A 14,130-nucleotide genomic window follows, 5' to 3' on the forward strand; every position below is an offset into this window, starting at 1 on the left:
CTCAGTTTTTTCCGCCAAAAAGCAAAAGCAAAAATAGTGAAGGGCAAATCCGTCATTATGTAAAACCCTAAGCCGCTGGTTATGTGCTCCATTTATAGTCTCAACTCAATCTTCGTCTCTTCCCTTCTCTCACGTACCCTCTCTTCAGGTATTCCCAACCTTCCTCTTCTGTTACCTGCTATTTTTTCATTCTTCTCATCGATTCTACTTTCTTTTTCATATGTGTTTTCTGTTAATTTTTGTTGTGTAGTTAGTTCCTCTGTGATATTGAATAATCCTACACGATTTGCTGTGCGATCTTCTCCTTTAGATCAAAACACTCCACACACTCACAGAGTGTAAGTTGAATCTGAGAGAAGAAAAACTGTATTATTTACTTAGAAGTTTACATTTGCACACATATGCCTTCTACATTGTAGTAGAGAAAACACTGGCTCACGGGTGTGTTCATGTTTTTTGTAAATTTCGAAAATAATCTAATTCTTTATTAAATGATTGTAATGAAAAAGTTATAAAAACAAATTCTTTAAAATATTTTTAAATTGTCTTTTTTGTTTATTCGATCTGTAAGAGATATTGAAAAATAAGAGTGAAATATTTATATTTTAGATTAATTTTGATAAAAATTGTGTACATTTAGAAACCCAATTTATAATTGTTATAGATAGTGCTTACAAAGATATGGCTAGTTAAAGCATCTTCAACAAAAATTGCATAAAACTAAAACTGTTATTTTGGTATAGATCTTACATGTATATACAATTTTCCAACACACATTCTAATTTAAAAACTACCTCCCTTAGAACTTAGGGTGTAAAATACATCAAATACGTTTGGTTTTCTTTCTAAGTGGCATTTTAGTGAGAATTTGTTTTAACACTGATGTTGTTGAATCTATGGCTTATTGTTATGGGTGAATGTTCGCAGGTTGCTATCTAGACTGCAATCATGGCTGATGGACTGGAACATCCATCAGTTGTTCAGAAGCTAGCTGGACAGTCTTACCTTGTCTCCAGGCTCAGCCCCAACATTCACTCCAGGAATTATTCTGCAACTGGTTCTTACCTCAATGGAGGACTGCACACTTCTGGGTTGGCTGCCTTGTCATCTGTATCTCCAATTACTGCACATGCTCCAGCAGAGAAAGGACCAGGTGCTTTTATGGTGGATTTTCTGATGGGCGGAGTATCTGCTGCTGTATCAAAGACAGCTGCTGCTCCAATTGAGAGAGTTAAATTGCTCATTCAAAATCAGGATGAAATGATCAAAAGTGGTCGGTTATCTGAACCATACAAGGGAATTGGTGATTGTTTTGCTCGAACCATGAAGGATGAGGGTGTAATTGCTCTTTGGAGAGGCAATACTGCCAATGTTATCAGATACTTCCCCACTCAGGTGAAGATCTAACTTATGAAGATTTTAAGTAGCTCTTGAGATGGCTGCCTTCATTATGTTTTTTCCTATACATATGGTAGTAGTACTTTTTTCTCCTAAATATAGAGACACTTTTAGAACTGTAGGTTGTACCTGTATTAACACATGTGACATCTGAATTTATTGTCTTGACAGTCCATTTTTGACAATGGTTGATTGGTCTTTTACATTGCCTGTATCTATTTGCATTTCACACGCACACACCACACCCACACTTAAAACATTCAGTCTTGCTTCTGTTTCTGTATCAAGAGAGTCCCCTCTAGATGTGTGCAGTGTCACAGTCAGAACGGACGTCTATGTGCAATCTAATGACTGTTCATTGGTCATCTCTGTTTTTGCATTCAGTTGCACTACCGTATTTCTAGATTAGCTTATATTTTGCAACGGCAAATATCTAAATAATATCTAGTCATGTGTTTCTAGCTGTTTACATCTCTTGATCAAATATGTTTTAACCTTTTCTCTATATTGCATCTGAAATATCTAATATTCTCCTTTTTCTTCCAGGCTCTGAACTTTGCTTTTAAGGATTACTTCAAGAGGCTATTTAACTTTAAAAAGGACAAAGATGGCTACTGGAAATGGTTTGCTGGAAATTTGGCATCTGGTGGGGCTGCTGGGGCTTCTTCTCTCTTATTTGTCTATTCTTTGGATTATGCCCGAACTCGTTTGGCTAACGATTCAAAGGCTGCAAAGAAGGGTGGTGAGAGGCAGTTTAATGGTCTGATTGATGTATACAGGAAAACCATTAAGTCTGATGGTATTGCTGGCCTTTACCGTGGTTTCAACATTTCATGTGTTGGAATTATAGTGTACCGTGGTCTTTACTTTGGAATGTATGATTCTCTGAAACCAGTTGTTTTGGTTGGTGGGTTGCAGGTATGTATACAAATCGAATCTCATGTTATTTTTAATTTGTATTTTATTAAGTTACTAGAAGTCATCTTTTACTCATTTCACTTTGGATTCTTTGGCATTATTTTTTTTATTATAAAATAATGTTTGAAACTTTGAATGTATCAGCTACATTATAGTTTAAAGTTTTTTAATAGAGTGTTTTTATAGCTAACAATCCAGAAAGTATTAGTATGAGAGTATAACATTCCAACTACCTCATGTCTCAACAATCATGTTTTGGAGATGATGCTTATATAAAAAACGAAAGCAAACCAATGAAAACATACATGGGAACCAAACCAAAACTCATGTTTAAGAAAACCAGACCTGTATTCCGATAGCCCTACCCAGTTTCTAAAGAAGACTTCTCTAAAAATAAGACTTTGGGTGCTTTATGAACATGATTTTGACATTAAAGTATTTCAGCGGTCAGATTTTCAATATTGTTATCCATCACTTCTTTAGAGAGAGGTTTCTAGCCAAGGTTATACCAGCAGTAATCCTTCCTATGTACCAAATGACATGTGTGAAAGCAGCAAAGCAAATATCCTTAATCTGAGTGCTACAATTCATGTCAAGAACCTGCAAGGAGAGAATATTTGAGTGCTAACTCCCATGTTTATAATAGTTATGATTTGTTGACAATTTGACACTTTGGACAAATTGGCATCTAGTCAACTGCAGTTATATGATCTGAATAGGATGGGCGTAGGAAGGCCCAAACCTTCTCCTAAATTTAAATGTTTAGAAAATTATATTAGATTGGCTGGAATTTTTATTTTATAAATTATAGTTTTTCTTTTTTGTTGTAGTAATGCCAGGTTTGGGGTTTCAAACCCATCCAATCATAATGCTTATGTACAATTTATCTTAAATACCTGTTTCCTGTCTTTATTAGGACCGCCTAACTATAGATCTTGGAATTTGTACTCCTGAAGTTGTGCTCCTTTTTCGTCGTATTTATTTTATGTTTACTTACCTCGGTACTCTTGTTGTTAACAGGATAGTTTCTTTGCTAGTTTCCTTTTGGGATGGGGAATCACAATTGGTGCTGGTTTGGCTTCCTATCCCATTGACACTGTGCGTAGAAGGATGATGATGACTTCTGGAGAAGCTGTGAAGTATAATAGCTCTTTGCATGCATTTCAAACAATCGTAGCAAAAGAAGGTACCAAGTCACTCTTCAAAGGCGCTGGTGCAAACATATTGCGTGCTGTTGCAGGTGCTGGTGTGCTTGCTGGTTATGATAAGTTGCAGCTTATTATGTTCGGAAAGAAATACGGGTCTGGTGGGGGCTAAAATGATGACGACAATTTCCTAGGATAATCATGTTTCCCATTTGGAATAATTTTGAATGAAAATATTGGTATTTTGATATTTTCCAAATTTAGGACCGTGAAACAAAGAAATCACAATTTTGTGAACAAAATTCTTCATTTTGGTTGAGAAAATGAGACTATTGTCTTGATTGCTAGTGTGATGGCATGTGATTGTGTCCCATGAAAGTTGTTATATCTGAGTTTGCTTGATGTTTATGGACATGAATACTCTTTTATAAGAAGATATTCCTTCATAAGAAACAATTGATATACAAATTGCTTCTATATTGACATGGTACATAATAATATATCTACGAATTGCCTCTTTAGGTTTGTATGTTTGGTTTACAGTGATCCTTAATTAGAATCACGTCAATATGACAAGCAAACTACTCTAATGAGGTAACTATGTCTTTCACCTAGACAACCAAAGCTTCAAAGACCGTTGAGTGACTTAAAAGTAGTTTTACATTAGGATCTATGGAAGTATTCTTGCGTAACAATCAAACATATCATATTTATAAGAAGTTCAAAGCTTACTATGGAGAAAACCATAATATCTTGAGTGGATGATTGCACAATTTCAATGTAGAGAAAATATATAAATAGACCTAGGTATTTAGTTTAAAATTAACTATGGGATGAGACTTGAGACAAAACATCTGATCAAGATCATCACTAATGATGGCAATATCAACAACGTCTACAAAGGAGTCATATCAAACTCAAGAAAAATCTAGAGTTTGGATAGAGAAAAGAGGTGAAAGGTTAAGTGATCAACTTAGGAGTCATACCAAACTCAAGTCCAGGTGAAATGAACAAACCATTTCCAAGGACATTACTTCAAACTATAGAGGGAACATCAAAGTCTATTCGGAGAAAATCTACTTGTAAAAATATTATCTGTATTTATAAAATTTCTGCCTCCTATCAAATTTATTACAAAATTTAAAGTATCAAAAAATATTAACAGATAATATAAACTTATCACATGATGATAATAATAATAATATATTATTTAACAAGATCTATACTATATTATGTTGATATATTATATAAAAGATATTTATGATATCAACATGTTATATAATTAAACAATCTGAATTTAAAAATATATTTTGACTATTTTTTCTTCCACTCACATTTTTTTTCTTCTTGCGTTCCATAAGATTTTAAATCCTGCATTTTCTTTATGAAAAAAAAAATAGAGTTCAATTAAACGTTCTTCTTCTTCGATAGTGTTTTGGTAGGGGTGGCTGCTTAATTTTGTTATTTTTTTTTTTCAATTCCGGATTAGGTAAACTGGAGTGCATTACTAGATCTGGAATAAATACCTGATTAATCGGGAAGGTTGTAGTGGAAACTATTACGGTGGAATGCATTCCTTGATTACACAGTATTTGTTGATTTAAGTGAGTAGTAATTTTTTAAAATTATGTGATTATAATAATTTATTTTATATAATATTTAATTATATAGTATTTATTTTTTATTTTCGTGACGACTATTTATTAAATGTAGGAACAACACAAGTTCAAGAGCGACACGAGTCAGATGTGGATCAATATGGTTCTCATAGAGCACCCTTAAGAGCATGGATGAGGACTTGGCAAAACTATCAGATTCTGAGGATCCTAAGAGGCATTGGTTGTAGCCTTCAACGAGTGAAGTATTATGGCAAGGTGTATACGAGAGAGAGAGAGAAAAGTTTAAGACACAAAGAGAAGGAAAAGAGAAAGCAAGAGAGCATAGAAACACAGAACATAATGAGGAAACATCATCGCCAACAAGTGATCTCGGTTGAGATTAAAAAAATTTAAAAACACTCTGCTACCTCGGTTGTCTATGAACCGAGACAGAATCCGAACCCTTTTGCCTCAGTTCAGAACCGATGCAAAAAGCCTATACCTTTTTGCCTTGTCTGTATATGCTTTGGTTGCGGAACCGCTGCCTATAAGCGAAAATAACCGTTATCATTTCCCTTGACTGCACTAGTGATAACAGCTCCTACAGCCTACCTGTAGCCATTCCTATAGGATATTTGTAGCCTCCCTTACATATCATCTGTAATCTCCCTTACAAATAATTTATAGTCTCCCCTACAGATCTGTTCGAGTAGTTTCACAATCTAGCTAAGAAACATGTAGTCCTGCCATACAAGGACAAGGAACACGCCATTATCCCACACAAGGAAGGCTCAATACCCGAACATTCTGATTTCAAATTCACTATTTTTCACTAAAATGCACTGCGATAATCTATTATCACTTAAGATAATCGATTATCTCAGTGAAATTTACCCAGAAACATTATGCAAGAAAAGATAATCGATTATCATCCCATATAATTGATTATTCCCGAAACTACACTCAAAACCAACGTATATATAATCAATTATAACTAATAATAATCGATTATTATCGAATAGAAATGCATGTTGATCATGATTCAAGCATTCAAACATACATACATACTTAACACATCATACATGCATTCAAACATCACATCCCCATGTAAACATACTCAAACCCATATAATACATCACTTGAATAATTCGAATCCAATCATTGACATGTTATACCCAAATAAACCCAATTACACTACATATGATTGTTACCACATCCTTATTGATGGGAAAAATGGCCAAAAATAATAGCAACTTAACAAATAGTAATAACGCAGCGGAAATTCAATTCACCTTCTTGTAAGAATCTGGGAGAAGCACCAAACAAATAGAGCAAAAACATAATCCAAAGCACAAAGAGACACCAACATTTTTTAACGTAGAAAATCCCTCAATGCAAGGGTAAAAACCACAAGTCGTCCAAACCAAAGAAAAATCCATTGTGATCAATAATATGATGCAAAAGAGTCTCCAATAAAAACACCAAATGGGGTTTTCAATCAACCAAACTAACTAAGCATAAAGGCTTACAAATGAGAACAAAGAAGATGAAAATTCTCCAAAATAGAGCTGCTTATGCGAGGCTGTTTTCTCCCAAACTAGAAATCCGATTGACGATCCGAACGGTCAGAACGAAGAACCATACGTTTGGAACCCAGTGTCCAAAAATCACTCTGCTACCTCGGTTGTCTATGAACCGAGACAGAATCCGAACCCTTTTGCCTCAGTTCAGAACCGATGCAAAAAACCTATCCCTTTTTGCCTTGCCTGTATATGCTTTGGTTGCGGAACCGCTGCCTATAAGCGAAAATAACCGTTATCATTTCCCTTGACTGCACTAGTGATAACAGCTCCTACAGCCTACCTGTAGCCGTTCCTATAGGATATTTGTAGCCTCCCTTACATATCATCTGTAATCTCCCTTACAAATAATTTATAGTCTCCCCTACAGATCTGTTCGAGTAGTTTCACAATCTAGCTAAGAAACATGTAGTCCTGCCATACAAGGACAAGGAACACGCCATTATCCCACACAAGGAAGGCTCAATACCCGAACATTCTGATTTCAAATTCACTATTTTTCACTAAAATGCACTGCGATAATCTATTATCACTTAAGATAATCGATTATCTCAGTGAAATTTACCCAGAAACATTATGCAAGAAAAGATAATCGATTATCATCCCATATAATTGATTATTCCCGAAACTACACTCAAAACCAACGTATATATAATCAATTATAACTAATAATAATCGATTATTATCGAATAGAAATGCATGTTGATCATGATTCAAGCATTCAAACATACATACATACTTAACACATCATACATGCATTCAAACATCACATCCCCATGTAAACATACTCAAACCCATATAATACATCACTTGAATAATTCGAATCCAATCATTGACATGTTATACCCAAATAAACCCAATTACACTACATATGATTGTTACCACATCCTTATTGATGGGAAAAATGGCCAAAAATAATAGCAACTTAACAAATAGTAATAACGCAGCGGAAATTCAATTCACCTTCTTGTAAGAATCTGGGAGAAGCACCAAACAAATAGAGCAAAAACATAATCCAAAGCACAAAGAGACACCAACATTTTTTAACGTAGAAAATCCCTCAATGCAAGGGTAAAAACCACAAGTCGTCCAAACCAAAGAAAAATCCATTGTGATCAATAATATGATGCAAAAGAGTCTCCAATAAAAACACCAAATGGGGTTTTCAATCAACCAAACTAACTAAGCATAAAGGCTTACAAATGAGAACAAAGAAGATGAAAATTCTCCAAAATAGAGCTGCTTATGCGAGGCTGTTTTCTCCCAAACTAGAAATCCGATTGACGATCCGAACGGTCAGAACGAAGAACCATACGTTTGGAACCCAGTGTCCAAAAATCACTCTGCTACCTCGGTTGTCTATGAACCGAGACAGAATCCGAACCCTTTTGCCTCAGTTCAGAACCGATGCAAAAAACCTATCCCTTTTTGCCTTGCCTGTATATGCTTTGGTTGCGGAACCGCTGCCTATAAGCGAAAATAACCGTTATCATTTCCCTTGACTGCACCAGTGATAACAGCTCCTACAGCCTACCTGTAGCCGTTCCTATAGGATATTTGTAGCCTCCCTTACATATCATCTGTAATCTCCCTTACAAATAATTTATAGTCTCCCCTACAGATCTGTTCGAGTAGTTTCGCAATCTAGCTAAGAAACATGTAGTCTTGCCACACAAGGACAAGGAACACGCCATTACCCCACACAAGGAAGGCTCAATACCCAAACATTCTGATTTCAAATTCACTATTTTTCACTAAAATGCACTGCGATAATCTATTATCACTTAAGATAATCGATTATCTCAGTGAAATTTACCCAGAAACATTATGCAAGAAAAGATAATCGATTATCATCCCATATAATTGATTATTCCCGAAACTACACTCAAAACCAACGTATATATAATCAATTATAACTAATAATAATCGATTATTGTCGAATAGAAATGCATGTTGATCATGATTCAAGCATTCAAACATACATACATACTTAACACATCATACATGCATTCAAACATCACATCCCCATGTAAACATACTCAAACCCATATAATACATCACTTGAATAATTCGAATCCAATCATTGACATGTTATACCCAAATAAACCCAATTATACTACATATGATTGTTACCACATCCTTATTGATGGGAAAAATGGCCAAAAATAATAGCAACTTAACAAATAGTAATAACGCAGCGAAAATTCAATTCACCTTCTTGTAAGAATCTGGGAGAAGCACCAAACAAATAGAGCAAAAACATAATCCAAAGTACAAAGAGACACCAACATTTTTTAACGTAGAAAACCCCTCAATGCAAGGGTAAAAACCACAAGTCGTCCAAACCAAAGAAAAATCCATTGTGATCAATAATATGATGCAAAAGAGTCTCCAATAAAAACACCAAATGGGGTTTTCAATCAACCAAACTAACTAAGCATAAAGGCTTACAAATGAGAACAAAGAAGATGAAAATTCTCCAAAATAGAGCTGCTTATGCGAGGCTGTTTTCTCCCAAACTAGAAATCCGATTGACGATCCGAACGGTCAGAATGAAGAACCATACGTTTGGAACCCAGTGTCCAAAAATCAGTCTGATCCAACGGTGAACGACTTCACAAAGACTAAAACACCAGTGAAGGTTTTGTGTTATGTGGGAATGACTTCTTCTTTTCCTTTCTCTCTCACTTAGTTTTTCCCTCTCTTCAAATGACTCTAATGTTCCTACGAATTTGACCCATTTCCACTAAAACAAAGTGAGAAATAATGGTCCACGTTATTTGGCCTATTCTCCGCATAGGAAGGGAACCCAATAACCCAACACTTACAACATATATTTGCATAGAAACCCCCAAGCATCATAACTTTGTTCTTTCTTAGCATCAAATATGTTGGGATAATCCAACAAAAAATACATAATACATTCATAGGAAAAACTCATCACACATATTACCCAAAACCTATTCTCATGCTCACACAAACCCTTGTCCAACAATAGCAACAAATAATTATAATCATAATCATATAACACATATTAAACAAGTATTTTCATGCAAATAAATCGAGAATGCATAGCACACAACAAACAGTGGTAAGCTTCCCCATACCTTGGCCAATACTAGAGTTTTGTTTAATTTCAAAAACACCACAAATCCTCCCTTACATTAAGGTTTTCTGTAACTCTTCATCTTTTCTCCTAGAAAACGTATTTTCTCTCCCTTATCTTTCTAATTTTCGTTTTTTTGATATTAGGGTAACAAAATGCAGACCCCTTTTTGGTGTTCTCCTTTTTTATCTTCTATTATATTTCAAGTTTTAATAAAATCTTTCAATTTATCTTTAAAACCACTCATATTTCCTTTCTTATTATCTTTTATCTACTTTTTAAAATATCATCAACCACCAAAATCTTTTAAAATCTATGTAATCTTTTAAAATATCTAACAATATCTAATAATGATTATCTCTAATAATAATATCTCTTTTAATCTTTAAACCCACCAAAATTATATCTCTTATTTTTATTTAACTAATTTTTATGATAGCAATAAATAAATCTTCTAAAAGATTTACATAATATCATTTTATTAAATATCCAAATTATTTAATTTGTATATTTTTCCTTTCTACACATTCTTAGTTAATTTTTACACCAATTAAATAAAGGTGAACAACTCTTTTACTCCTAGACAAAAATATAAAAATAAAAAAATAACATAACAATTATATTCTAACAAAACACTAATTTTCAAATAAAAACCTAAAGTGTCAAAATTACTTTAGACAAAAATATAAAAATAAAAAAATAACATAACAATTATATTTTAAAAAAACACTAATTTCCAAATAAAATTCTAAAGTGTCAAAAACTACTTTATTTTTATAATCCCTGTTTGTCCGGATCTTACAATTTACATTAAAATACAACTAAAATCATTTTTTTTTAATTTCAAAACACTGATTTTTATACGAAAAAAATATAACCTAATTCTAGAATTTTACTAACTAAATCAAACTAAAATAAAATATTTATAAAAGAAAAAAAATTGGAGTATTAACCACCCACTTACAAATATTAAACTTATTTATACAAATATATTATATTTTAAATTTATCACTATTAAAAAGTAAATTAAAAAAACTCGTCCGTACACACGCGTCAAGATATAAAGGTTTTATAAAGATAGAGGATAAAAGTATTTTTGTTAAACCAATTACGCTTAATAATTAAAATATTTGAAAATTGTTTCTTATGTTGTCCCTCTTCTCCATCCATATTATATATACTGGACTCGCATGTCCTTCACGCCTTACTTCTCAGTTCCCTACTCAATATATATTCAAATCCGTGGTCACTCTCTTCTATTCCTTCTCTTCAGGTTACTCCACGTGAATTGACCATGGTGAGTTTCAGCAAACCCTAATCATATCTTCAATTTCATAACTGTTTAATCTCTCTATCTTCTTCTAGGGTTCCTTCGTTCCTTTAATTCTTTTAATGTGTTGGTTCCAATACTCGTTTTGCTCTGCCATTCATCACTCTTTCTTTACTTTCATGTTGTTTTAAAATTTGAACAGTCGGGCAGAAAAGAAACGGTTCTAGACCTTGCGAAGTTCGTAGACAAAGGCGTTCAAGTTAAGCTTACTGGTGGACGACAAGGTTAGCTTACTCAATTCCCTCTGTCAAATATTATTATTATTTTTTTAAATTTTGACTCGGGTGATTTTTTATTTTTTCCAAATGTTAGTGATTTATTCACTGGTTGTTTAAAATGAGCGAGATTTCTTTCGGTTGTTAATTTCGAGTATTCGATTGAGAGTTCTTTTATGACTAAGATGCAAGAAAACTCTTTCACATGTGTATTTTTTGTTTACATTTTATTTTGTTGGATTGCAGTTACAGGGACTCTAAAAGGGTATGATCAGTTACTTAACCTCGTCCTAGATGAAGCAGTGGAGTTTTTAAGAGGTAACTGAATACTGACAGGTTATTGTTTTTCTTTTCTATTGCATGTTTAGCAACATATTTTCCGCACTAGCTATGTGCATCCGTTATTCTGTTATTATGTTATTGACTTCATACATGCACTGAATTTCCAGCTATTTCAGCAAATATTGGTGCAGCCTGTTTGTTATTGTTGATTTATTGTGGAGTTGCTTGATTATTATTTCTTTACAAAATCACTAGTTTGGTCTTTAGAAAATCAGTGAGAACTAGTGAGACTTTTGCTGAGAGATTGAATTAGCAATGACCAAGGTTTTTAATTGGGTGGGATGTTGAGTAGTAGCGATTTTTATTGTTGTGGGAAATCGAGAATAAATGCTGTTGATACGGTTGCAGTTGTGGTCATTATGTGGTTGCGGTGCCAGTCACTGCAAAAAACTTGACTTTGCAGCTAAAATCTCAGTCACAGACTGTTTTAAAAAAAACCTTGGAATATCCTTGAGTAAGGAACTATATAGCTGCAGATTAAGGGCGTAGTGCCAAATCTTTAGTGTGTTTGGTCGTATCAATAATAAAAAATTATGATTTAGGACGAAGTTTTAGTATCGAATAACATAAGCATCAGAATGTAATATCTGAAGATATTTGAAATTATTCTGACTTTAATTAAGCCCCGGATTTTCTCATATTTCTTTATTTTCTGATTGAACTCAGCATCGTTTTATTTATTATTGTTTCCGTTTTAATGAATCCAAAATTCAAAAGGGAACTTCCATACAGAATTTGTTCATTACAGTGCAAAGCGGAATGCTTATAGTCCTAGATGGACATCACATGTCAATAAAACTATACTTATAATTATATGATTATGTGTCAAAGAAGCTGATTTAGTTTTCTCAGTTTATATGCTTGTGTGACTCTACTATGAGCATTATGATTTAGTTTTCTTAAAAATTATTTGTCTCTTCTCTTCTGGGTTCTAATAGAAGATTGTATTTGTTCCTTGTGCTTCAGATCCTGATGATCCTCTCAAAACTACCGATCAGACCAGACAACTTGGCCTAATTGTAAGTTTTCTTCTGCAACATCAAATGAGTGTCTAAATTGGATCCTCTGGCTCACCAAAGATTGCTAATAAATCATGCTGAAAATTTACACAACATGCATGAGTGTTAACGTGATATTTAATTTTTATTTGTAAGAAATACATTTAATTAATTGATTAGAATTACACTTCAAGCGCATGGGAGAGATCAATTATATCCTTGCAAAACATAAGCAACCGTCTTCATTTTCTAACATCTATATATTTGTCTGTCTCCTCCCTTGATCCCTTAGTAGGTTCTGATTGGAACCTAAACAATATGGTGAAGTTTTAGAGCATCTCATCTAACTACATTAACAGAGGATTAGGAAAGAAGTTAAAATCCTTTCTAACTGTAATTTTCTTTTAAGATAGTAGGTCTTATATAGTAAAGCAATTGTCATATTTCTTGCCATGTTAATTGTTTATTGAGAGTGAAAAGCTGTATTTTACTCTAATCAGTTTTAAGATGTATATGCTCATTATTTAAATTCTATAAACTTTGGAATGTGTAATGTCTCTAGTAGAAGTCTTAACTGAATGGTGGGATGGGAACTTAGGGTGGGGAGGACAAAAATATTGAAGGCGTGGGATGGTTGCACCAGTGACAGTCATATTTTCTTTTCATTTCTTGAGTATTGTCTTATCAGAGAGAGGAGTCTCGTTCACTGATTTCTCAGTTGATAGTATACATTACATTTTAATTTCTATCAACTTATCACAACCTGAAGCATTTTCTGCAAGGAAAAAGAAAATTGAAAATTCACATGACTATTAGAACTTGTACTCTCCACTAACTTTTTGAAAATTTCTAGCCATTTCTGTAAACAGAGTTTCAATTATTCTGGCTTAGCAATAAGTTGTTATGATTCATTAAATGCAGGTTTGTAGAGGAACTGCTGTCATGCTTGTGTCCCCAACTGATGGTACAGATGAAATCGCCAACCCCTTTATACAGCCAGATGGGGCTTAAATTTCAAATATTTATTCTCTAAGTTTCTGTGCTAGCTGATCGATACGCCATTACGTTGCTATTGAGCCATTAATGTGGAGATTCTGGCTAACATTTGTCTAATTTGTAAGCTTGGATAGTTTTTGTATGTTTTGAATTAATAGAATACCATACATTGCTTGAGAAGTTTATATTTATCATTGCTCACAAGTTGCGATTGCACTTAATTTATAAGCTTATGCAATCTTGTTAATCAATCTTACCACTTTCATGCTATCCAGCACTCTCTTACCCATTGTGAACCTGGCTACCGTAGTTTTATGTGCACAAGAGCACTATTTGTGGGCAAGCTTGTTTAACTCCTTAGAAGTTGTAAATAGCGGAAATTAAATTATTCATTGTTACTCGCCATTCAAAAATTTATTCATATTAAAATAAATTAAATTAAATTAAATTATGGCACGTTCAAGTATATCCCCTCCGGCCCTAAGACTTCTGTAATTAATTTAA

General features: G+C 33.6%; 2 protein-coding genes across 3 annotated transcripts; both read left to right on the forward strand.

Moving 5' to 3' along the window:
• Positions 1 to 3,808, forward strand: LOC108340721 (ADP,ATP carrier protein 3, mitochondrial). 2 transcript variants are annotated; one of them, XM_017578261.2, is made up of 4 exons: positions 1 to 148; positions 928 to 1,395; positions 1,945 to 2,316; positions 3,337 to 3,808. In XM_017578261.2, the coding sequence occupies exons 2-4, from the start codon at positions 949 to 951 to the stop codon at positions 3,631 to 3,633; spliced, it is 1,116 nt and encodes a 371-aa protein (XP_017433750.1). In that variant the 5' UTR covers positions 1 to 148; positions 928 to 948; the 3' UTR covers positions 3,634 to 3,808. The 2 variants fall into 2 exon arrangements, with proteins under 2 accessions (XP_017433750.1, XP_052733764.1); XM_052877804.1 differs by lacking the exon at positions 1 to 148 and adding an exon at positions 251 to 338.
• A 7,073-nt stretch (positions 3,809 to 10,881) lies between these two features.
• On the forward strand, positions 10,882 to 13,811 carry LOC108339764 (sm-like protein LSM7). The gene is made up of 5 exons (XM_017576965.2): positions 10,882 to 11,042; positions 11,218 to 11,299; positions 11,537 to 11,608; positions 12,599 to 12,651; positions 13,552 to 13,811. Exons 1-5 carry the CDS (start codon positions 11,040 to 11,042, stop codon positions 13,639 to 13,641), a joined length of 300 nt encoding a protein of 99 aa, XP_017432454.1. The 5' UTR covers positions 10,882 to 11,039; the 3' UTR covers positions 13,642 to 13,811.
• Positions 13,812 to 14,130: the final 319 nt, after the last annotated feature.

This window comes from Vigna angularis, chromosome 5 (assembly GCF_016808095.1).
Source record: "Vigna angularis cultivar LongXiaoDou No.4 chromosome 5, ASM1680809v1, whole genome shotgun sequence".
Lineage (NCBI taxonomy): Eukaryota > Viridiplantae > Streptophyta > Magnoliopsida > Fabales > Fabaceae > Vigna > Vigna angularis.